We start from the raw sequence: 25,378 nt of genomic DNA, 5'->3' as shown, positions 1-25,378 counted from the left end.
GGGATTGATTAAATGATTCACTGCACACAACCAACAGCTGTCTAGACGCTAGTGGGTTGGAGGCTTAAAAGCCCCATCCTCATGAAGTGGTAATTTCCTAGGAGTCAGCCTGAAGCCAAGAGGAACCAGAAGGCAGGAAAGGTCAGGGCTGGCACTCTGGCTAGAGACAGCCCAGAGGCTCTATAGCGTGTATTCATTTTAATTCAAATAGCACAGAAAAGTATAAAATAAAAAAGGAGGCCTCCCTCCATACCTCTACTTCCCAATGCCCTTTTGCAAAGGAAAGTGCTTTTACACAGCCTTCCAGAACATGTTCATCCATATCAACACATGGGTAATCCCACATGAAACCAAACTCTTTTTTTACTTTAGTCATTGTAACTTAAAAAAAAAATTTTAATGTTTATTTATTTTTGAGACAAAAAGAGAGAGCACGAGCAGGGAAGGGGCAGACAGAGGGAGGCATACAATCCAAAGCAGGCTCCAGGCTCTGAGCTGTCAGCACAGAGCCTGACATGGGGCTTGAACTTATGAACCTTGAGATCGTGACCTGAGCTGAAGTCGAATCCTTAACCGACTGAGCCACCCAGGCACCTGCAGTCATTATAACTTTTATTGGCATATAACACACCTACAGAAAAGGACACAAATTGTGTGTTCAGTTTCATGAACTGTTACAAGTGAGCACATTCATGTAATGGACATCCAGACCACGGAACCTAAGATTATCTGTGCTCCAAAGTCCCCCTTCTAGTCACTGTCCTACCTGGAATAACCACTATCCTGACTTTCAACACCACAGATTCATTCTTGGCCAGTTTTTAAATGTTATAAAAGTGGAATTAGACTTCACTTATTTTTTTTTTCTGTTTGCTTTGAAGTAGACACTCATTGGAAGTTGCAAAGACAGTCTTGAGGAGCATCCATGTTTCCTTAACTTAGTTTCCCCCGATGGTGACACCTTACACAACTGTACTTCAAGATCAAACCCACTAATTTGATGTTAGTACAATGTGGGTATATCATTCTGCACTTGTGCAAACACCACTGTGATCAAGATACAGAACTACTCCGGGGTGCCTGAGTAGCTCAGCCGGTTAAGCATCCGACTTAGGCTTGGGTTATGATCTCGTGGTTTGTGGGCTCGAGCCCTGCATCGAGATCTGTGCTGACAGCTTGGAGCCCAGAGCCTGCTTCAGATTCTGTGTCTCCCTCTCTCTTTGCCCCTCCCCCCCCACTCTCTCTCAAAAATAAATACTTAAAACTTAAAAAAAAAAAAGATACAGAACTACTCCATTGTGAGACCAGTCTCTCCAGCCTCCCCTCCCCCGCTTTACTGTCACACTCACCTTACTGTCCTCCACCATCACTAACCCCAGCAGCCACAAATGTCTCTTCCATCTCTATAATTTTGCCATTTTGAGAATGTTTATATACGAATGGAATCATACAGAATGTGACCTTGTGAGATTGTTTTATTTTTTAATATCCTGCTCAGCATAATGCCCTTGAGATCCACCTGAATGGCTGCATATTTCAAAGAGTTTCTTTGTGTTACTTAGTATCATATTTATATTTTAATATATTTATACTATATATTACATTTTATATGTGTCTAGTATACTTTTATATTATATTCCATTGTATGTATAACCACTCATCTGCTAAGAGTTTTATGTAGTATCTAGTTCCTATTACAAGTACAACTGCTAAGAACAAATCATGCAGATTTCTGCGTGCACATAAGTTTTCATTTCCCTAGGTTAAACGCTCAGGAGTGCACTTGCTGGGTCATAATGTAAGTGTGTTTTTGTTTTTAAAGAAACTGCCAGACTATTTTCCAGAATGGAAATATTCTCACCATAATGAATGAGAGATATTTTCTCTACATCCTCATCAGAATTTGGCATTCTATTTTTTTTTAATTTTAGACATTCTAATCAATATGTAGTTATATTCCATTGTGTCTTAATTTGCATTTCCCTAATGGCTAATGATGTTGAACATCTTCTCATGGATTTATTGGCCATTTGTATATACTCTTCAACAAAATGTTTCTTCATCTATTTCCTACATTACTTAACTGGATTGTTTGCCTTTTATGTTGAATGTTGGGAGATTTTTTATGTATGAATCAGAGATGAGTCCTGTCAGATATGTGATTTGCAAGTATTTTCTCCAAGCCTGTAGCTTATCTTTTCTCTCTCTTAACAGGGTCTTTCTCAAAGCAAAAGTTGTTAATTTGTCAATTTTTTCTTTTATGGATAATTTCTTTTTTGGATTTTCTATGTAGACTGTCATGTCATCTGCAAAAAGAGATTGTTTTATTTTTCTTTCAGATGTGTATGCCTTTTATTTCATTTTCTTGTCTTACTGCATTGGCCAGAACTCCCAGTAATATATTGAATATAATTTTATATAATTATTCTCAAATAAAACTTCCAGTATTACATTGAGAATAGATATCCTTGTCTTATTCCCAATTTAGGGGTAAATCAGTCTTTCACCATCAGGTATGAAGTTTGTTGTAGGTTTCTGTAGATATTCATCAGGCTGAGGAAGCTCCCCTCCATTCTTAATTTTCTAAGAGTTTTTATCATGAGGGTATTAAATTTAGTCAAATGTTTTTTCTGCATCAAGTGATATGATAATGTGATTTTTTTCTTCTTCACTTTAAGCCTTAATCCATTCAAACTGATATAACAAAATACCACAGACTGAGTGGCAGAAAAATAACAAAAATTTATTTCTTACAGTTTTGGAGGCTGAATGTTTGAGATTATGGTGCCAATGTGGTCAGATGAGGGCCTTCCTCCCAGTGGCTGATCTCTTCTGTCTTACATGGCAGAATAGGGCTAGGGAGGTCTGTGGGATCTATTTAATAAGAGCACTAACCCCATTCATAAGAGCTCCAGCGTTATGACCTAATCACCTTCCAGGAGCCTCAACTCCAAACACCATCACTTTATTCAACATAGGCATTTTGGGGGGACACATTCAGTCTGTAGCAGTCTATTAATATGGAGGATTATATTGGCTGATTATTGAGTACTGTACTGAATCAGTCTTGTATCTCTAGAATAAATCCCACTTGATCATGGTGTTTAACTCTTTTCATATATTGTTGAAATCTATTTGTAATATGTTAAGAATTTTTGCATCTATATTCATGATGGCTCAATCTGTACTTTTCTGTTTTGTACTGTCTTTGTCTGGTTTGGGTATCAGGTATATTGGACTCACAGAAGTGTTGAAAAGTATTCGTAGAGTTGGTGTTAATTCTTTTTTAAACATTTGGTAGAATTCTCCCATGGAGGTATCTGGGTCTATAGATTTTTTTTTTTTAATTTTTTAAAATGTTTGTTTCTGAGAGACAGAGAGAGCATGAGCAGAGGAGGGGCAGAGAGAGAGACACACACAGAATCTGAAGCAGGGTCCAGGCTCTGAGCTGTCATGTCAGCACAGAGCTCAATGTGGGGCTTGAACCCGTGAACCATGAGATCATGACCTGAGCCGAAGTCTGTTGCTTACCTGACTGAGCCACCCAGGCCCCCTTATAGATTTCTTTTTAGGAGGTTTTAACTTGTGAATTGAATTTCCTTAATAGTTAAAGGGCTATTAAAATCATGTACGTATTTTATAGTGGTGAGTTATAGTTTGTACTTTTCCAGGATTGGTCCATTTCATCTAAGTTGTCAAATTTATGTGTATAAAGTTGTTCCTTTACAATCCTTTTGATATTTGTAGGGTATGTAGTGCCATTCCTTGTTTCCTTCCTGATATTAGATATTTTTCTCTTGTCTTATGTTAGTTTTCCTAGAGGTTTGTCAATTTTGTTGATCTTTTCAAAAAATTACCTTTTTTTCACTGACTTTTTCTATTGTTTTTCTGTTTAAATTTCATCATTTTTCTACTCTTAATTTTAGTATTTCCTTTCTCCCACTTGATTTGGATTTATTTTGCTCTTCTTATAGCTCCTTTAGGTGGAAGGTTTGGATCATTAATTTGAGACTTCTCCTCTTTGTTAATGTAAGTAGTTAGTGCTATAAATTTCCCTCTCTGCACTGCCTTAGCTGCATCCCACAAATTTTGACATGTTGTATTTTCATTTTTGTTCAGTTAAAAGTATTTTTTAAATTGCCCTTGAGACCTTGTCTTTGATCCATGGGTAATTTAAAAGTCTGTGGTTAGTTTCCAGGTGCTTGGAGATTTTCCTATTATCTTTTTGCTATTAATTTCCAGTTTGATTCCACTGAAGTTAGAGAACATATTCTGTCTGATTTTAATTCTTTTAAATGTGATGAGGTTTATCTTATGGCCTAGGATGTGCAGTCTATCTAGAGATATGCTCTGTGGACACTTGAAAAGAATGTGCATTCTGCTCGTTGTGTGGAATGTTTTATAAATGTCAGTTTGATTCTGTGGGCTGATGGTGTGAAGTTCTGTATCCTTACTGATTTTCTGCCTAGTTGTTCTATCATTTGTTAAGAGAGGGTGTCAAACTATAAGTCTCCAGTTATTATTGTGGATTTATCTCGTTTTCCTTTCAGTTATGCCAGTTTTTGTTTCACATATTTTACAGCTCTGTTGTTTGGTGCATGCACATTTAGGATTGCTATGTCTTCTTGATGGACTGACTCCTTCAACGTTATGAAATATTCCTTCCTGTCCATGGCAACTTCCTTTAGTCTGAAGTCTATTTTATCTGATACTTAGCCACTCCTTTCTTTTGATTAATATTTGCATGGTATATCTTTTTCTATCCATTTACTTTCAACCCACATATATCCTCTTTGGAGTGAGTTTCCCATAGGCAGAATATAGCTGCTTATGGTTATTTATTTATTTTTAATTATTATTATTATTTTTTAACGTTTATTTATTTTTGAGACAGAGACAGAGCATGAACGGGGGAGGGTCAGAGAAAGGGAGACACAGAATCCGAAACAGGCTCCAGGCTCTGAGCTGTCAGCACAGAGCCCGACACGGGGCTTGAACTCACTGACCGCGAGATCATGACCTGAGCCGAAGTTGGCCACTTAACCGACTGAGCCACCCAGGCACCCCTTTTGTTTATTTATTTATTTTTTTGATCTACTCTGCAGTCTCTTAAAGTTTATGTTTTTGGAAAATTTATGTTAATATAGTTACTTACATATTAAAGCTAAGGTCTGCCATGCATTGTTTTGTTTTGTTTACTCTTTCATTTTTCTGATTATTTTCCTGCCTTCCTGTGAGCTTCTTAAACATTTTTCAAATCCCATTTTGATTGGTCAATAGTGTTTTTGAGTATACCTCTTTGTATGGTTTTGTTTTGTTTCTTTTCAGGGGAAAGTGCGAACACAGTCCCCCACTACCACAAATTATGTAGTCCAGTTTCCCACATTTAGGGAAATCGCAGGGCTTAGCACATCCGGAGTGCAATGGATGAGCCTCACCCTGGGAAAACCATCTTCGTGATCATGGTATCTCCCTTGCCAGGTAAGTGTACCTCTTTGTATAGTTTTTAAAGTGGTTGCTCTGGGTGTTACACACAGCTTAACTAAGTCTACCGGTTTCAACATTTCACCAGTTAAAGTGGAGTGTAAACACCTTTCTTGCTTTAAAGCACACACGAATTTATAATCATATGGAAAATGCTTGATATAATATTAGGTGAGAAAAAGCAGCATGCAAAACTATATACACAAAATGACTTTATCTCTGTTAGAAACAACAATGTACGCACAGATCAGCAAATGGAGAGAAAAAATAATGTAACTGTTAAGTGGGACTGTTTGGCTGCATTAGGAATATGGTTACTTTCTTATTCTTTTCCTCTCTGCTTTTACATTTTTCTAAATTTTCTTGTTAGCTTGCACTATTTTCATAATGGAAAAGAAATGTAGAGGAATACAGTACATTAAACCTTCAGACTGGCCTTTTATTGTTCACATTTCAGTTACTGGGAAGGTGAAAGGGTGCGCATAGATAGTGGCAGGCTGAGAACTGGCTTGACAAGACTGGCAGCCATTAAGTTTACATGTGAAATGAGGTAAAAAAAAATCCCCACTATGATTAGAGGATAACAAGGAAATAATCTGAATGATAACCTTCATCCAAGCCAGATCCCCAGTCTGGTTGAAGGAGCCGGCGTTGACCCTACCTTCTCCAGCTGGGATGTGCTGTCATCACAAGCCTCCCGGAGCAAGTGCCGGGCCCTGCTGGGGTCTCCTTGCTTGTATGCAGCGTGAATGCCCTCTGTTCCCGGGCACTGCGCTGTGGGGTCACTGCCTGGTGTGGACGGTTTGCTGCCCATGTCCCCAGCACCTGAGTGGACGGAAGCACACACACAATGTCACCATCACTTGCCCGTGCCGCTCATGGGAATCACAGAGAGGACAGCAGGATGAGCTCTCCATGAAATAAATCTGGGGCTTTAGGAAGAGAAAAGGGTTGCCCTGAAATAATGCCAGTGTCACCAAGGACAGCAGACCCCGGGATCTGCAGCCCTGTGGGAGGGACTTTCTGTCTGGGGCTGGTGCTGAGTCAGGCTGTCTGTGCAGCAACACTGTCCTGCCATGGAGTGGATCCAGGGCACCTATGGCAGCTGCCTGGCTGGGAACTGCCAGGCTGATCTCACTGACAGCGACAGAAAAGTAGGGGTTTGATGGGAGAGCTGAAAGTCCAGCCAAATTGTTCCCCTTCTGTTTCCCTCACAGGGGTATAGTATCTAGTGGTGGAAGAAAGACAGGTCTAATATTCAGGATTTGGAAATTTATACTCACTCTGCCTAGAAAACCCCACTAAGGGCGTGGGATTTAGAATCAGCAGCCCTCATCCATACTTGCCCCTGCACAAATATGCCACATTCTGATCTTGGCGATCCTCTGAAACTCTAGGCCTTGGGACACCATTGGACCACTAGTGTGACTGGCCCAGGGTGTCCCTAAGATAATCTCTTGACTCTGCCAGTCTGGTTATCTGAAATGTGGCTCATCCATCAGGCAATATCTTGCTGTCCTCTAATTGTGACACTGGCTGTGCTACTTGGGAAAAATGGCGAGCTTTGCAGCAGGCATGTTGCAGCAATGATGGGGCATTCACTGAGCAGTCATGATTGGCTGAGCACCATACTGGGTGCTGAAGATGTATAAGTAAAGTAAGTCAGCTCCTACCCTCATTGAGCTCTCCCTTTAGAACAGGGGTTTTGTGGACCTCAAAGGTTGATGAACAGCCTTCCGAGGTTGCCTGAACATCCTAAATTGGACACAAAACTCTGTGTGTGTGTGTGTGTGTCTGTGTGCGTGTGCACACACACATGCACATGTGTGTGTGTGTACATTCTTCTGAGGAGAAAATTCAAGGCTTCTACCAGATTTCCAAATGTGCAAGTGAATCAGAGTTAAAAGTTTTACCTCTATAAATATTACTGAAAATACCACAATGAATGAGGAGTTATGTTCTGAATGTGTTGAATGAAATAGGGAGAGAATCCTACCATGCTTGGCCAAGTTCACATAGTCAGTAAAAGGCAAACCTGAATTGAAGTTTGGACCCCTAGCTCTCAGGCTAGGGTGAACCTCCTCCATGTCTCTGCTACCTCTTTGAAGGAATGAATAAAAGAAGCTTCTTCTCACGTGAAAATAATGCGGGGCAAGGTTGGCTTCCAAACTCTCATATCACAGAAGTGAATCACATTATACCAGCTGACATTTGGATAACTAAAAAATATATATATTTATAATAACATACATTTATGCACTTAGAAACAAATTTAACCAAAGATGGGAAGACCTCTATAAATGAAAAGACATTCCATGTTCATGGATTAGAAAAATCAATATTATTAGCAGGTCAATTCTTCTCAATTTTATCTACAGATTGAATAAAATCCCAGGGGCGCCTGGGTGGCTCAGTCGGTTAAGCGTCCAACTTCAGCTCAGGTCACGATCTCACGGTCTGTGAGTTCGAGCCCCGCGTCAGGCTCTGGGCTGATGGCCCAGAGCCTGGAGCCTGGTTCTGATTCTGTGTCTCCCTCTCTCTCTGCTCCTCCCCCGTTCATGCTCTGTCTCTCTCTGTCTCAAAAATAAATAAACGTTAAAAAAAAATTAAAAAAAAATCCCAGCCATAATTTTTGTAGGTTTTGGGGGGTATAAATTAACAATCTGGCCTTCAAATCTGTATGGAAATTCAAAGGATTTTAAATATCCAAAGTAATCTTGAAAAAGAAGAGACCTGGAAGATAGATACCATGTGATGTCAAGACTCACTATAAAGCTACAGTAATCAAGGCATTGTGGTACCAGTATAGACAAATAAACCCATGGAACAGCATAGAGAATTGAGAAATGTACCCATACTTGTACATTCAATTGATTTTTGCAAGAGTGCCAAAGCAATACAACGAGAAAAGCAGTCTTTTCAACAAATGGTGCGGGAACAACTGGACACCCACAATGAATAAAAAGAAACTTGGACTCCTACTTCTCACCCCCGCCCCCCTCCCTCAACACATTAATTTGAGACAGACCATGGACCTAACATAAAGGTTAAAATTATGGAACTTCTAGAAAAACAGACATAAGAGAATATATTTATGTCTTGAGAGTAAGTAAAGATTTCTTAGATGGGACACAGAAGGCAATAACCATGATAGGAAAAATTACTAAATTAGACTTCACCAAATTTTAGAACTTCTGCTCATCAGAAGATTGAGCTACCGTTTAAAAGTGAAAAGGCAACTTGTATACTGGAAGAAAATATTTACCAGACGTAAATCAAGAAAAAAATAGAATGGTATCCAGAATACAAAAATGATTCCAAAACTCAGTAATAAAGGACAGCCCAATTAAAAATGGGCAAAGATTGGAACAGCAGAGGATATTAAAAATATTCAAAAAGCTCAATATCACTAATTATCGGACAGATGCTAATTAAAACCAGAAGCAGACACAGCTATACTCCCACCAGAATCACCAAAATTTAAGAAGACTTACAATATTTAGTGAGATTATGGAGCAACCAGAACACTCATGCTTCATTGGCTGGAGTGTAAAATGGCACAAAACAAGTCTGGTGGTTTCTTATAAAACTAAACATACAGCTACCCTATGATCCAGCAATTCTGTTTTCAGATATTTAGCCAAGAGAAATATGTCTAAAAAGCTTATCCAAGAATGTTCATAGCAGCTTCATTCATACTGTTTCCAAACTGTAAATAGCACGTGTCCATCAACAGAAGGACGGATAAACAACTACGGTGGTTTAGTAACTACTCAGCAATAAAAAGGAATGAACTACTGATCCATGAAATAAGTGACAGGCAGTCTCAAAACATAATGCTGAGTGAAAGACTGATCACAAAATGATTCCGTTTATATGCTGTTGTAATCGATGGGTGAAAAAAAATCAGAATGGTGGTTCCTGGGGGGCAGGGGCAAGCATGAAGTTTACCAGGGTGGGGGCATGAGAAAATTGCTGTTTGTTACTTGTCAAAGCTTATCAAACAGTCTAATGAAGACTTGTGCATTTTGCTCTATATGGATTTTACCCACAAGCACTATCAACAATATTGGACTGTAGTTAATAACACAAGTGCTGAAGATTTTGAGGGTGATGTGTACAGATGCTTGCAACTTTCTTTGAAATGTACTGAAAATATTGGATTGATGGATGGACACAGGGATACAAATACGGATAGAATGTGAGAGAGCAACTTTAGAAAATGTTAATGGTAGAATTTAGGTAGTGGGTAATGGATGTACATGGTTCAATTCTTTCAATTTCACATTTACGTTTTTTTGTTTGCTTGTTTGTTTTTGTAACAAAATGTACAGAAGTGAATCAAAATATCATACCCTAAATGCAGGGCCCACCATATGGCACACTGTGTAAGCGCCACCATCAGGGCAGAAAAATCCTGCTCTGTAGAAAGGCAAAGACACGGGCTTACAGTAAAGGCGCTTGACACTGTTTGGGGTCTTTACAGCTGATTCTAAGCCATGACTTCCACTACTTCAAAGGGACCATTCTGAAAAATCCATGGAAGGGATAAGCATCACACACCATCTGCATCATTCCCAAAACACCAATGCAAGATTGCTGTGTCTGAGTGGAGATTACTGGGGATCTTTGGTTGTGTATTTTTGTAAAGAGGAATCACAAAACGGCTCAGGGTATAGTGGTTGCACTTGTGAGTAAGACAGCTTTGCTCCCCAACACAAGCTAACTGTCCCATTAATTATTTACCATCAGAGACCCTGGGACATCAGAGAGCTGACTGGGAGGAGAAAAGCATGGGCAGGTTGTAAGAAGGAGGTAAAATCAACAGCAGCAGCATCCATCAGGAGGGGCACTTAATTATGTCATTGCCCATCTTTCAAAATTAAACAAATATTTCCCTTATCTCTGTAGATTACAAGCATGAGTGTGTGTGTGTGTGTGTGTGTGTGTGTGTGTGGTGTGTGTGTGTGTGTGTGTGGTATGTGTGTGTACACAAGCAAGTATAAAGTAACCTCTTCTGTTCACGTTAGGAACATAAATAAAAACAATTCACCTTTGAGTCTCAATTGAGTGACACTGAGAAGGCAGAACCTAGGGTATAGGGTGCATGTCAAATTACAAGGGTGATTTTACTTTAACTTGATTTTTAAATAATGCAGCATATGTGCAGTAAATGATGCAATCGGAACCAAGAGTCTACTCAATTCTATTTATATAATTTTTAACGTTGTGGTGTTTTCAGTTCTGCATCTGATTTTCTTAGGTTGCATGGACAATGCACGTCCACTGTCACTGATGCTGAGGGCTGGGGCGGGGGGGTCTGGCACATTCAAATTGTTGGAAGGACATTACAGGAAAACATCCACTAATGTGCATGCATTTGATTTAATCTGCCAACTTCTCTTAATTTCCTGAAATTATAAAAATAATGGTTAGCATATATTTAAATTGAAAGAAAAAAGACCACAATGCTAATAATTAGTATTAAGGATGGGCTGGGGTGGAATTAATAATGGAATTAGAAAAGATTTTTGTTCTTTATTTCCCCATAATGGAAATAGATGACTATTTTGTTTTAAACCTTAAAGAAATTACACCAGTAATAAAAGAGCACATTCTCACTGAAAAAAAAATAACACAGAACTTCATGATGTAATAAAGCAGAAGCCTTCCTCCCCACCATCAGACACCTTTTCTTGAGGTAAATATTTACTTTCATATTACTTTTCCCCCCAAATACTACAGCTCTGTATTTGACAACTGGTGACTTCTGACTTAAACTTAAAGCGGAGGACTGTATTTACACCACTCAAGATTATTCAGGGATTTGTGCCTGTTAATCAGCCATTGTCCATAATTCTATTCTTCTCTGCAGTAAAATGTGACAGCTCTAAGTATTTTGTTCATACAGATGTAAAATTCGTATTAAAAATATAAACACCCAAAATGTATCCTATTTCAATAAAATACCAAATAAGTCACTAAAACCACTAGGAAAAGAATTGTAGAACATTAGAATGATTCAGTTTCAAAAAAAAAATCCCTTTTTGTTCTCTATTGCAATGTCATTATTTTCCTATACAGCAATGAAAATCCCCTATATATATACATATACATATATATATATATATATGAATATATACATACTCACACTACAAACAGGCATCTCACTTGCTTTTAATGCAAAATTAACATGATAAATATGCTTAATGAAGTCAGTAAACAAATAAAGGAGGAGAAGGGAAAATCAAGAGCACAATTTTGGTTTTTGGTTTGATTTTAGGAATCAATTAATTAGAAGTAGGAGCTAGTGAGGAGAGGCTACAAATAGAGTGGATGGCTAGGGTTATGGATTTGGCCCATGTAGAACCATTCAAGAACACAGGAAACATCTACAGTAAGCTGTGAAATGATAGTGGACATATTCCTGGTTGGTGACAAACAATAATATCAGCATAGCCTGGTATTTAAATATGCTGGACATGATGCTAATTAAAGTTCAGAATGTGAAGAAGCATTTGGTTAAAACAGTATTTTAGCCTGTGGCATGAGAATATTATTTTGTCCTCGAGAATCACTTTCAATGTAGTACTCTATTTATAAAAGAAATATTTTCAGCAACACTGTGTGCTCTACGTATTCAGCCATTGCTAGGAGAAATGGTTTCAGTTGCCAATAATTCAGGCTCTAAATATCATTTCTGTAATTCAGGTTTTGGAAACGCAGAGTATTCTGACTGCAGGAAAATGAATGGAAATTTTTCTTCTCTTCTATTTTGGGGACATAGTAAAATAGAATTCCATGAATATGATTGAGTGATGTCAACTGTAAAAGCCATATCACTTACATGAACAGTTCCTCATGAACCTCCTCCCTTAAAGAGAGTCCTCCTTTGTTTGTTGGTTCTGAGTCCGTTAAGGAGAGTCCTAAGGAGAGTCTTACCTTTTCTTCTAGAACAACATTTGTTAAGTCATCCCTCCGCACCCAAATATCAGAATAAAATTCTCTCTCTACTGTTTTTCTTCTACAAATCTAGGACAATGGAGAAGTAATACGAAAGTGACTTTAATTCTTTAAGTTCTAAATGTTGGCCTCTCATATATATATATATATATATTTAATTATGTATAATTATATCAATAATATATATTATATACAATTATATATATTATCGTTATATATATATATTATTTTTAATTCTCTCTTCCCCACCAAAGAAAACATGTATGATGGAAAGAGAATGCTGTCTGTCCATTCAAAATCTGTTGCATCCTCTGTATATCCTGGAAAAGACCCTAACATTTTACTTGTACATCTATGGATTTTTTTTATTCCATTCATCTCTATCAACAGAGTAGCAAAAAGTAAAGACATATCTCTCAACCCACAGTTCACAGCAAAGCACACAAAAGTAAACTTCAGGATGCTACTGACCTGGTCATGATCGCTTAAGGACCTTGTCCTGCATCCTTCCCCGAGTCCCTGGGTGGCCAGAGCACTGAGGGCAGGGGCTGTCCCTCTCTGGAGGGGATACCCTCCTGGCTCTGCAGGGGCTCACCTGCTGTAGCCCTGGGTTCACCAACCTTCAGCTGGAAGGATGCTTCTTTCTCTTCAGCTATCACTCTAGGATTTTAGCCTCAGTAGCAGTTTTCGTCTCTGGGTCGTATTACGGTGAAATCCAACCCTTTATTTATTCAGGGAAGATGCAGAGGTTGGGGGATGTGGAGGGTGATGTGACCCCCAGGGTGACCCTCGGTGATAATTCCTCACCAGCTCCAGATGGCTGCCGCTCAGCCCCATCACGCTGGGCCACTTGGATCGACCAGCATCAGAAAAGAAAGCCCAGGCAGCGGTGGCATCCTGGCTCATGGCTCACACAGAACAGCGCTCCGCAATGGACGCTGAGTGTTCTCGTGCTTCAGAGCCTCACAGCACAGACGCACAGCTTCTCTGAGGATATTCTCACCAAATGGATTTTTGCTAATAAGGGGGGGATGAGCAGTTATATAAACAAACAGCTCACACAAGAGACAATCACAAGAAAAAGTGCTATTTTCTTTAGAAATAAAAAATACAATTCATCTTAAGATGCCATGTTATGCCCACCGACATGGCGAAAAGTGTAACGAATTCTAACGTGCATTGGCTGGCCAGTGTGGTGACATTTGTCACTGTGGGAGGCCTGGAAAATTGTATGACTGTTTCAGAAAGCAATAGCAATACTATATATATAGTATATGTAGCTATATATAGAATAGGGTGTTGATGCATTATGCCATATATATATATATATATATATATACACATATATATATATCACATATATAACATTCTGGCATACATTATGTCATATATATATAGCAATATATATATTGCATATATATAGCCATACATACATATATATAGCAATATTATATGTGTGTATATGTACATATATATGTATACATATATACGTTATATATATAGCAATATTATATAACAACACCCTATTCTCCTAGGAGTTTATCTGAGGAAATAACATGGCATGCACAAAAAGATACACTCTTAAGCTATGACACTACCTTGCAGAACTACCTACAACAGCAGAGGGAAGAACCTGCTAACCAGGTAAATGGCCAATATCAGGTTTTAGGGAATGGCTTATAGAAAGGCAATGTCTAGGTGCCCTGCACTGACTGCTGCTTGATTTTTGTTATTTAATCAAATGCTCACCTCAGTGCTGTGGGTAGGTGTCATGGCTGCCATTTTACAGATGAAGGGGGCCAGAATACAGACATTGTTCACAGTGATAGAGTTGGCAGGTAGCTGCAAGAGTGGAAGCAGGTCTTTCTGACCCCAGAGTTCATAGAATTCCTGCCACCCTGCTTTCCCATTTAATGCCTGTTGTGGACTGCATGTTTGTATACCCTCAACATCCATGCTTTCACCCTGATCCCCAGGGTGATGGTTTAGGAGGCAGGGTCTTCGGGAGGTGACTGTGTCATGAAGATGGAGCCCCCACAATGGGATTTAGTGGCACAAGTCACAGGAGAGTTTTTTCACAGCTCTCTGCCTAGTGAGGATCCAATAACAAGATGGCTGTCTGCAAACCAGGAAGTGGGCCCTTTCCACAAACAGAATCTGCTGGTGCCTTGACTTTGGACTTCCAGCCTCCAGAAATGTGAGAAATGAATGTCTGTTGTCTAAGTCACCCAGCGTGTGGCAATTTGTTACAGCAGCCTGAGATGACTTTTAAAATAGTGACTCAGGGTAGTTCAAAATGAGCAACTACTATGAGCCATTAAAATATAATAATGAAGACTAATAATAAAAAATATATACATAATATTAAGCTAAAAGTGTAGGACATGGGGCACAGGTTGAGGCATCATTGGTTGACATCACTTGAAAATATGCAGAGTAACAGAATTTAGATTATATGGGATTAAAATGCTTGGAGAAAAAAGGTTTCTAATGTGTACAGTCTATTATTTTTGTTTATAAAAATTCAGTCTGTATATATGACAGTAGCAGATGCCTTCAGCAGGTGCAGTGGATGGAGATTTTTAAAATTTTGTGTTTTCCAATATTGTTTTTTCTTACCAAGCTTGGATTGACTTCGAACTTCAGAAAAAGAAATTTAAAAAGTATATTCAGCCCAAGGTTGACTATTTTCAACCTGGCTTCACAAACCAGTTCTTTGATGGCATTATCTAAACTGAAACAACTCTTTGTCTTGGATATACCAATTATTTTGGTTCTGGGTAGAGCAAGAAAGTATCTTGGGACAATAGTCTGTAAGCATGTCACAGATTTCTAAAAGACAAAATAAAATGGTCTAACAATAATAATAATATTTAGTATGCCAGTAATTGGTGCTATTTATTAAGTTCCGCCTGATGTTGTAAGAAATGTCCTCCATACTTCCACCTTCCTGCCAAACCCATGAAGGCAGGGGTTCTATTCACTGTCCTTCATGAGCTGACCAGTGTTCTGAGGGGTCAGAGAGCACAGCTGGGACTTGGACCCTTCAACACCTGCCACCAAAGTCTAACCCCTAACCCTCCCCACCTCCCCCCCCTCCCCCCCCTCCCCCCGCCCAGGCTGTGTGCTCCCAACCAAACATGGGATACTTATTTGGAACATAATGTGCTTGGCAAACACATGGAAACTAAAAGGTGAGATGATCCTGTCTCATTAGATGGAAAAACCAGAGAGCAAACGATGGAAGTCAAATTCTCCATGAATTTTCTGCAGCAGCAGAAGAGAAAACCCAGAAATACCGAGCTACAAAGATGAATTCTTTCCTATACTTAGTTCCTCTTCCAAATATTCATTTATTTATTGCTCATTCATTCTAGAAATGTTTAACACCCAGCATATGCTGAGCTAGACCCTGGGACACAGCCTAATGAGACAGAGGGAAGAGCCAGTGTGTGAGGCTGTCTTCTTCCCAGATTTTAAACATCTACAACAGAAAGCATGCTCGAGAGACAAACACTGCCCTGGTAAAGAAAGAGGAACCATCCTTCTGGGGAAGTAAAAATCACAGAAGGAAGACAGTTCCTTTGTTTAATACTCCCATAATATAAAATGGCACAATCTGAAGACAGAAAAATAAAGTGGTCACACTGTGGGGAGGCAATCGTGGGCATACACAGTGAGGGCCAGGCCATCCTTTGTCACAGCAACCCAGCTTCTAGGGAACTGACTCTGAGGGAATAATTCTACACATTTAAAAACATTGTGCAAAGGAAAAAAAAAAGCAGTATGCATGAAGATGCTGATTGCGGTATTGTTTCGTAGAGCAAAGAATGGAGGTTATGCCAAGCACCTAATGCATTATAAATGCTTATCATGTTGAACACACAGAGGGACAATGCAACACCACATAGGAAAACTGACAAAAAGGAAAGACTCCAAGAGAATAACGTTGGCTTTCCTTATGTGGTGGCATTTGAGGCGATCCCTTCCCTTTGCTCAGTTTTCCAGTTACTTATGTTACTGCTATAATGGAAAAGTAGTGTTTTAAATATACTTTTCAGGGATGAGCACTGGTGTTATATGTAAATGATGAATCACTAAATTCTACTCCTGAAATCATTATTACACTATATGTTAACTAACTTGGATTTAAATAAAAAAATAAATAAATAAATAAAAATACACTTTCCAGGTTAGCACTGTAAAACTTCTGGCTGACTCCAACTTCCTCTTGGCAAAGATGGGCACAGGGGAAGGAAGAAAATATCTCAGTCTAAAAGGAAACTAAGGATGAGGCACCCAGATTCTTTCCAGTGGTGTCTTTTCCCCAAGAACCGTGAACTATGCTAAAACGTGGTGACGGAAATGCCACTCAACTCAGATGAGACGACTTGGGTTCAAGTCCTACCTTCGCTGCTTAATGGCTGCAAGGTTTTGACAAGTAATTATGTCTGAATCTTGTCATCTCTTTTAAAAACAACAACAAAATGGCACAGAAAAAAAAAAAAAACTACTGTGGGGCAGCTGGGTGGTTCAGTTGGTTAAGTGTCCGATTTGAGCTCAGGTCATGATCTCGTGGTTTGTGAGTTCAAGCCTCACGTGGGGCTCTGCACTGACCATGTGGAGCCTGCTTGGGGTTCTCTCTCCTCTCTCTGCTCCTTTCCCACTTGCACTCTCTCTCAAAATAAATAAATGAACTTAAAAAGTAAAAAATAACAACAACAAAAACAAAAACTACTGCAAAATTCGTGACAAAAAAAAAATTGGACCGGTACACAAACAGAGGGTTATTTCCAGAGGGTGTGCTCCCCCCCCTACACTGCACCCTCATTTCCTCCACGGACCCCAGGCTCCCTCAACCTTTACTCTGGTATCTCTGCAACTTGGAAGGAGCTCCTGCCCCTTCCCCATTTATCAAAATTCTCCTTCTGCTTCTAGGCTCAGCACAGATGCTACTCCCCCAGGGAGGACTTGGGCAGGGGGGGGTCTCCATGGGCCCCCTTCTCCTTCCTCTAACTGACCAGGACCATCCTCTTGTGAGGGGTCTGTCACCTCCTTTCTGCCCAGAAGTGCCACAGGCTGGGCCCCACTTCCTCAGGGTCGTGGTGCCTAGCACTGAGCCATGTGCACCATAGATGCTCAGTAAGAGCTTCTTGGAGTCGATTTGTCCACCCTCCAGAGCTCTCTCTGTGTCAGCAGGGGCTTCACCTGTAATCTGGCTCATCTGTAGTATCATTCAGCATGGGCACTAGGGCACAGAATTCTCCTGGTGAAAGAGGAGGAGGACACCTTCAGGTCCTTCTGGATTTACTTTCCATGAACGACTTCCACCTGGCCGTGCTCGCCTCCACCCCACCTGCTCCAGTGAGGCTGCTTCAGTGTTCCGGCGGTAGGGTTCACGTCAGGTCAAAATGTAGACTGTTTCAAGATAATACTCTGGGGCTTTCCAGCTCATGAAAGTAGCCCAGGACTTAGTCCTACACAGCGGGAGAAGGAGGCCCCAAAACACGGAGAGCCACGGAGAAGAGTGGAAGAGTGGAATGGTCAGGTCACCCAGCTGGGCATCCACATCTACATTACATCCTTGTGCGTCCTGGAGGTGATGGCGGCAAAGGGTGGTTGTAACGTCACATGAATGGAAGTATGGAAGCATGGGAATTGCTTAGAACACTACCTAACCCTCAGTGGGCTCTAGATAAATGCTAGCTCTTAAGTATGGCTCTTTGACATGAAGTTAAATGTGGCCTGTGTCTAAAAATTATGAGGTCTGGGGTTCCATCTTATTTCTCTGGCATCTAAGATAAATCATGTGAGTTTAAATGGACAAGTTGGTTGTTTTCTGTACCTTGTTTACTGAGCTCTGGGGCAGATGTGAGTGGGGGCCAGACAGTGGAAGTCATTTCCTCCAGCACGCTTGCTGAACTTTTGGGGGAGCAGGGGTACAGAGGCGCCCCAAATGCCTGGGAATCAACTCCAGACAGGGTAGTATGTGTCAGTGGACACAGCCAGGCCCCTGCACGCTGCCTAGCACACAGCTGAAGCTCAATAAATATGCTAACGGCCAAAATAGGGAGCCCCGATTGTTTACGCAGACAGTGCCCTTATCTAAAAATACTGCTGAATGAGATCAGCCAAGTTCAAGTAAGTGGCTTTAGAGTTCATTTTGGTTAATAACTCTTCTTTAAACCTTGTCTTATCCCATTAGGGCTGCTCTAACAAAACAGCACAGACTGGATGGCTTATCGACAACAGAATCTTATTTCTTGCAGTTCTGGAGGCTAGAGGTCTGAGACCGGGTGCTAGTGTGGTTGATGAGAACCCTCTTCTGGGTGACTGGCCTCTCATTACATGCTCACATGGCAGAAGGGGCCAGGGAGCTCTGTGGGGTCTCTTCTGTGAGAACACTAATCCTATTCACCCTTATGACCCAATTGCCGCCCAAAAGCCCCACCTCCTAATACCATCACCTTGGGGGTTAGGTTTCAACATATAAATTTTAGTGGGACACAAACATTCAGACCATGGCAGTGATTTTGCTTAAAAGCATGAAAAATGACCCAAAATACTCCCATGTAAGAGGTAACCTTACATGGTTATAGTCAATATAGTCAATATAGTTTTTAATCATGAAGGCAGTGTTCGGAGTTAACCGCTTGGTTAATCACTGTAAAATCCTTGATAGGAAATGATTATTGTGATTTTAAAAAAAAAGGGGGGGCTATTTATTTTTGAGAGAGACAAAAACAGAGCGCCAAGTGGGTAGGAGCAGAAAGAGAGGGAGACACAGAATCCGAAGCAGGCTCCAGGCTCTGAGCTGTCAGCACAGAGCCCAATGCGGGGCTCGAACTCACAAGCCATGAGATCATGACCTGAGCTGAAGTTGGATGCTCAACCAACTGAGCCAGCTGGGCACCCAGGCACATTTGGATTTTTCTACTCTTTGGCTATTGTGAATAATGCTGGTATGATTATTTGTGTACAAGTTCTTCCAATTCTCTTGGGTATATATGTAGGAGTGGAATTGCTGGGCCAGATGGTAACTCTATGTTTAAAATTTTGAGAAACTGCCAAGCCATGTTCCAAAGCGGCTGTACCATTCTACATTCCCACCTGAAACATAGGTTCTAATTCTCCCCATCCTGACCATCACTTAGTGAGAATTGTCCATTTTTTTAATGTTACCTATTTTAGTGGGTATGAAGTGGCGTCCCATTATGGTTTGGATCAGCATTTCCCAGATGGTTGGTGATGTTGAGCATCTTTTCATGTGCTTATTGACCATTTTTACATCTTTGGTATATGTCTATTCAGATCCTTTGCTCATTTGTTGTCATTGTTGACTCATAAGCAGCCTTTACGTAATCTGGATACAAGCCCTTTACAGGATATACGATTTGAAAATATTTCAACCCATTCAGGGAGTTGTCTTTTCACTTTCTTGACTGATGTCTGTCAAGTATAAAAACTTCTAATTTTTATTAGGTCCAATTTATTTTTTTTCCTTTTGTCACTTGTGATTTTGGTGTCTTATTTAAGAAACCATTGTGTAATCCAAGGTTATGAGATTTAATCCCTTGTTTTCTTTTAAGAGTTTGATAATTTTAGCTCTTACATTTAGGTCTATGATCCATTTTGAATTTTTTTTTTATATTGTGTAGGTAGGGATCCAATTTTTTTTTTTTTTTTTGCATATGGATATCCAGTTGTCTCAGAACTCTTTGTTGAAAAGATGATTGTTTTCCCTCCCACGGTGCCTGGGTGGCTCAATTGGTTAAATGTCTGGCTTCAGCTCAAGTCATGATCTCTCAGTTTGTGAGTTCGAGCCCCACGTCGGGCTTTGTGCTGACAGCTCAGAGCTTGTAGCCTGCTTTGGATTCTGTGTCTCCCTCCCTCTCTGCCCCTCCCCCTTTTTGTGCTCTGTCTCTCTCAAAAATAAGCATAAAAATTTTTTTTTTAAGTTGTATTAGTGCCTTTATCAAAACTCATCTGACCATAAATGTACGGGTTTATTTCTGGACTCGTAATTCTATTCCACTGATCTATATGTCTACCCTTACACCAATACCACACAGTCTCGATTACTCTAACTTTGTAGTACATTTTGAAATCAGGCAGTGTTGAATTCTCCAACTTTGTCCTTCTTTTTCACAACTGTTATGGCTATTCTGAATCTCTTGCATTTCCACGTGAATTTTAGGATTGGCTTGTCAATTTCTGTGAATATTTCAGCTGGAATTCTGATAGTAACTGCACATGTAGATCAATTTTGGGAGTATTGCTATGTTAACATTACTAAGTCTTCCAACCCATGAACACAGGATGGTGAAACTTCTTTCAACTGTGTTTTGTAGTTTTCAGTGTATAAATTTTGCACGTCTTTTGTTACATTTATTCTCAATTGTTTTATTCTTTTTGATGCTATTGTAAATGTGTTTTTTTTTTAATTTCATTGTCAGACTTTTCATTGAAAGTATATGTAACTAAAATTGATTTTTACATTTTGATCCTGTATCTTGATAACTTGCTGAGCTGATTAGTTCTAATTTTTTGTAGATTCCTTAGGATGTTCTATATAAAATATTATGTCATCTGCAAATAGAGGTAGTTTCACTATTTCCTTTACAATCTGGATACCTTCTATTTCTTTTCCTTGTTTCATTATCCTGGCTGGCCACTCCAGTATAATGTTGAATAGAAGCTGTGATAGTGGACATCATAGTTTTGTTCTTGATGCGAGAGAGAAAGCATTTAGTCTTTTATAATTACATATGATATTAGTTGTGGACTTTTAACAGATGTCCTTTTTCAGGTTGAGGAAGTGCCCTTTCATTCCCAGTTCACTAAATTTTTTATCATCAAAGGGTGTTGGATATTTCCAAATGCTTTTTCTGTGTCTGTTGAGATAATCATGTTTTTTTTTTTTTTCTCCTGTTACTATGATGTATTATATTGATTGATGTTAAACCAGGCTTACAATCCTTGGACAAACTCCAGTTGGTGATGTTATATAATCCTTTTTATATATTACTGGATTTGGTTTGCTGATATTTAGTTGAGGATTTTTGCATCTGCATTCATAAGAGATATTGGTCTGTAGTCTTCTTTTCCTGTGTTGTCTTTGGTTTTGGTTTTGGGGTAACACTGGGCTCTTAGATCGAACTGGGGAGTGTTCACTCCTCTCCCATTTTTTGGAAGAGTTTGTGAGGTTGATATTAATTCTTTAAATGTTTAAATGATTTAAATGGTTTAAAAAGCCATCTGGGTCTGGCTTTTCTTTGTGGGGAGTTTTAGGATTACTAATTCAGTGTCTCTACTTATAATTCTGTTTAGATTTTCTATCCCTTCTTGAGCCAATTTAGGCAGCTTGTGTCTTTCTAGGAATTTGTCCACTTCATTTAGCTGATTGAATTTGTTGGTGTACGATTGTTCATAGTATTTTCTAATTCTTTTTATTTCTGTACAGTTGGTAGTGATGTACTCTTTACATCCCCAATATTAGTAATTTTAGCCCTTTCTCTTATTTTTCTTGGCCATTCGAAGTGAAAATATGCCAATACTGTTGATTTTTTTTTTAATCCAACTTTTGGTTTTACTGATTTTCTCTATTGTTTTTCTAGTCTCTATTCCATTTAATTCTGCTCTAATCTTTGTTCTTTCTGCTTGTTTTGGGTTTAGTCTGTTCTTCCTCCTCTAAGTCTCTTAAGATGGAAGGTTAGTTTATCAATTTCGGATCTTTACTCTTTTTAAATACAGATGATCATAGCTAGAAATTTTCTTCTCAGTACTGCCTAAGGTGCATCTCCTAAGTTTTAGTATGTTGTGTTTTTGGTTTTTTTTTTTACCTCAAATATGTTATAATTCTTCTTGTGATTTTTTTAAAAATATTTTTTAACATTTATTTATCTTTGAGAGAGAGAGAGACAGAGACAGAGCGTGACAGGGGGAGGGGCAGAGAGAGAGGGAGACACAGAATCCGAAGCAGGCTCCAGGCTCTGAGCTGTCAGCACAGAGCCTGATGTGGGGCTCGAACTCACAAACCGAGAGATCATGACCTCAGCCAAAGTCGGACGCTCAACCTATTGAGCCACCCAGGTGCCCTTCTTGTGATTTCTTCTTTAAACTGATTACTTAAAGAGCATGCTGTTTCATTTCCACAAATTTGTGAATTTCCCAAATTTTCTTCCGTTATTGAGTTCTAATTTAATCCCATTGTGATCAGAGAACATAGGTTGTATGATTTCAGTCCTTTTAAACTTCTTGAGGCTTGTTTTACAGCCAAACATAAAATTTAAACATGTAAGGAAACCCCCTTCCCACAAAAATCTGTGTGTCCCAAAACACACAAGCAGGGTAAGAAGACAAATGGCAAATAAGAAAAAAAAAAACCCTGCAACTTATATCACAGAGACAGGGTCAATATGATGAAACAAGCATGTTCTTGCATTGTTGGAGGGAATGCAAAATAGTGCAGCACTTATGGAAGGGAATTTAACAATACCTGGCAAAATTATATCCGCATTTTCCCTCTTAGCCAACACTCTAGCTTTTAGAAATCTACACCAAAGATTCAATGTCAAAAATGCAAAATGATATCTACACAAGACTATTTATTGCAGCATTACTGCAGAGGAAGCAATGCAGTGTCATAGAGAAATGACTAAATAAACTCTGGGACATGCACAGAAGAGAGTCCTGTGCAGTGGTAAGAAGGAAAGTGAAGTTCTATCCACTCTGGAGTCATCACCTATTGTTCTGTGATTCTCAGGGAATGCTCTTTCCGGGGGTGAGCAGACAACAGTGCAGTCCCCATAACGCGGTTTGCTGGGTCTGCTCACCCCATCCTGGAGCTAGGAAGACGGAGGCTCAGCAGATGGTGAATGAAGACCCTGAATGGTGCCTCCAAGTGGCACCATGCAGTGGGGGAGCTGTGACACTCAGGCTTGGTTTGCTCAGACGATAAAGGGACCTTTGTTCTTGGAAGGAGAGGCCTGTTCTCTTCCTCCCTGCGACTGTGCCCACGGGTCACTGTGCTGAGGACTCTCTTGATGTCTTTCCATAATCTCCGTGCATCCATAAGTACTGATGGTGGGGACAGAACCTCCAAGAGGTGTCCCCACTTTTCCTCCCCACCTCCCAGGCGGAGTCTGAGTGCACCTTCCTTGCAGACACATCCAAACACTAAGGCAAGCTGACTTTGGGGGAAATACTTGGGGATTTCTTGACAGAATGAGCTTAGAGATTAAGCACAGAGACTGTATTCTGTGAATTTCTGAGGAAGATCTGGGCAGAGGCGTTCGGGGATTTGGCTGTGTGCTTTAAATGGAATTCCCCACAGATGCCTTGTCAAGAAACTTTAGTAAAGATTTAAGGTGCTTTTTCATTTTAAGATTGTAGGCTGGAGCTTCCTTGGAATACATCATTGTATTGTGATGACAGAGGCTGCGAAGTGGCTCAGATTTCCCTGGATCTCACATAAATATTCATTTCTCTTCCTTCTCTTCTTCCTCTTCCTCCTCTTCTCCTCCTCCTTCTCTTTCTTCATTTTTTTTTAAACAATTAGATTATAATAGGGTTATGTTCTCCAACTTGCTTTTCTGACTTAAAAGTTCTTCTGTATGTGCACATGGAGATCCAGACATTTTATTTCACGGTGGTTCTTTGTCCTCATTGATGGACTTTTAGGGCACTCCTAGTGTCTTTGTAATCCCTTTTCATGCTGTGCTGAACATCCTGTGTGTGTGTTTCTGCTCACCTGTGAACTATATCTTCAGGTTAATTCAGAGCAACGGATAGATTGAGCTTTAGTTTTTATCAAGATTGTCAATTTGCTCTTCCAAAAGTTGGACCACTTGAATGCTTACTTAGTTATCAACCTAACATCAGTTAAAAATATGAAGAACGGAGGGGCACCTAGGTGGCTCAGTTGGTTAAGCATCTGACTTCAGCTCAGGCCGTGATCTCACGGTTCATGAGTTCGAGCCCCACATCGGGCTCTGTGCTGACAGTGTGGAGCCTGGAGCCTGCTTCGGGTTCTGTGTCTCCCTCCCTCTCTCTCCCTCTCTCTCTCTATCCCTTCATCACTCACACTCTACCTCTCTCTCTCAAAAAATAAACAAACATTAAAAAAATTTTTTAATATGAAGAATGGAGCAAAAATTATATCCTTGCTATATTAAATAACATCAAACTTTCTGATTTTTCTGGATCTGAAAAGCAAAATAACATCTCATCATTGGCGTTGGTTTGCATTTTTTCCCATATGAATGACATTCAGGATATTTTCATACACCAACCCACCATTTCTATCTTTTTCAGCAAACGAAAACTCTCTGCTTCTATTTCTTGGTTCATCTGGAAACTGGAATGTTCTTTTTCCCAATGATCTGCAAGTGCTCTTTATAGTATATGTTGAAAACAGTTTTTACCTGTTTGTTTTTTGTCATTTGAGGAGGCTTTTCCGCAAAATAGTTTCAACTCTTATGTAACCATGTTTATTAGCCTCCTTTATGTTAACTAGGTTTGATGTTTTAGGGAGAAAACGGCCTTCTTCGCTCCAAAATTATTTTTAAGTTATCATATTCCTAGACTTTTAATGGTGTTAATTCTTATGTTTAAATATTTGATTTATCTGAAATTGATTTTGGTCCAGAAGTGAGAAAGCGATGTTATTTCTATCTTATTACCCAATTTACTTTCTTTTCTAGACTGATGTGAAACCTCAAATGGTAAAGCAAAATCAATGTGCGTTTTGGTCTATTTTCGAGTTGCTACTCCGTTCCATCACTGTCTGTCTCTCTATAGTCTCCAACCCCTTTCACTACTATGATATAATACATTCAAACACACAGTGGAAGGAATCTCCCCTCCTTCTCTCAGTCAACCTCCCCTCCATTTTAATTTTTGTGGCGCCTCTCACATTTATTTTTCTGGG

General features: G+C 39.6%; 1 protein-coding gene and 1 non-coding gene across 3 annotated transcripts in view; both read right to left on the bottom strand.

Annotated features, from left to right (window-relative positions):
* Positions 1-25,378, bottom strand: part of LRRK1 (leucine rich repeat kinase 1) — a 133,212-nt gene that overhangs the window by 80,186 nt on the left and 27,648 nt on the right. Inside the window, exons 1-2 of one of the 2 annotated variants that reach the window (XM_043554806.1) lie at positions 12,919-13,398; positions 6,146-6,309 (exon numbers count right to left, since the gene is read on the bottom strand). In XM_043554806.1, coding sequence (XP_043410741.1) covers positions 6,146-6,298 — 153 coding nt within the window. In that variant the 5' untranslated portion in view covers positions 6,299-6,309; positions 12,919-13,398. Of the gene's footprint in view, positions 1-6,145; positions 6,310-12,918; positions 13,399-25,378 lie in introns of those variants that run through there. The other variant, XM_043554805.1, reaches the window with a different exon arrangement.
* On the bottom strand, positions 5,326-5,489 carry LOC122469860. The gene has a single exon (XR_006293740.1). It is a non-coding gene; the product is annotated as a U1 spliceosomal RNA (small nuclear RNA).

The sequence above is a fragment of the Prionailurus bengalensis genome, chromosome B3, assembly GCF_016509475.1.
Source record: "Prionailurus bengalensis isolate Pbe53 chromosome B3, Fcat_Pben_1.1_paternal_pri, whole genome shotgun sequence".
NCBI classification, from domain to species: Eukaryota; Metazoa; Chordata; class Mammalia; order Carnivora; family Felidae; genus Prionailurus; species Prionailurus bengalensis.
The sequence above is the reverse complement of the archived record's forward strand: the minus strand, read 5'-3'. Positions and strand labels throughout refer to the sequence as shown.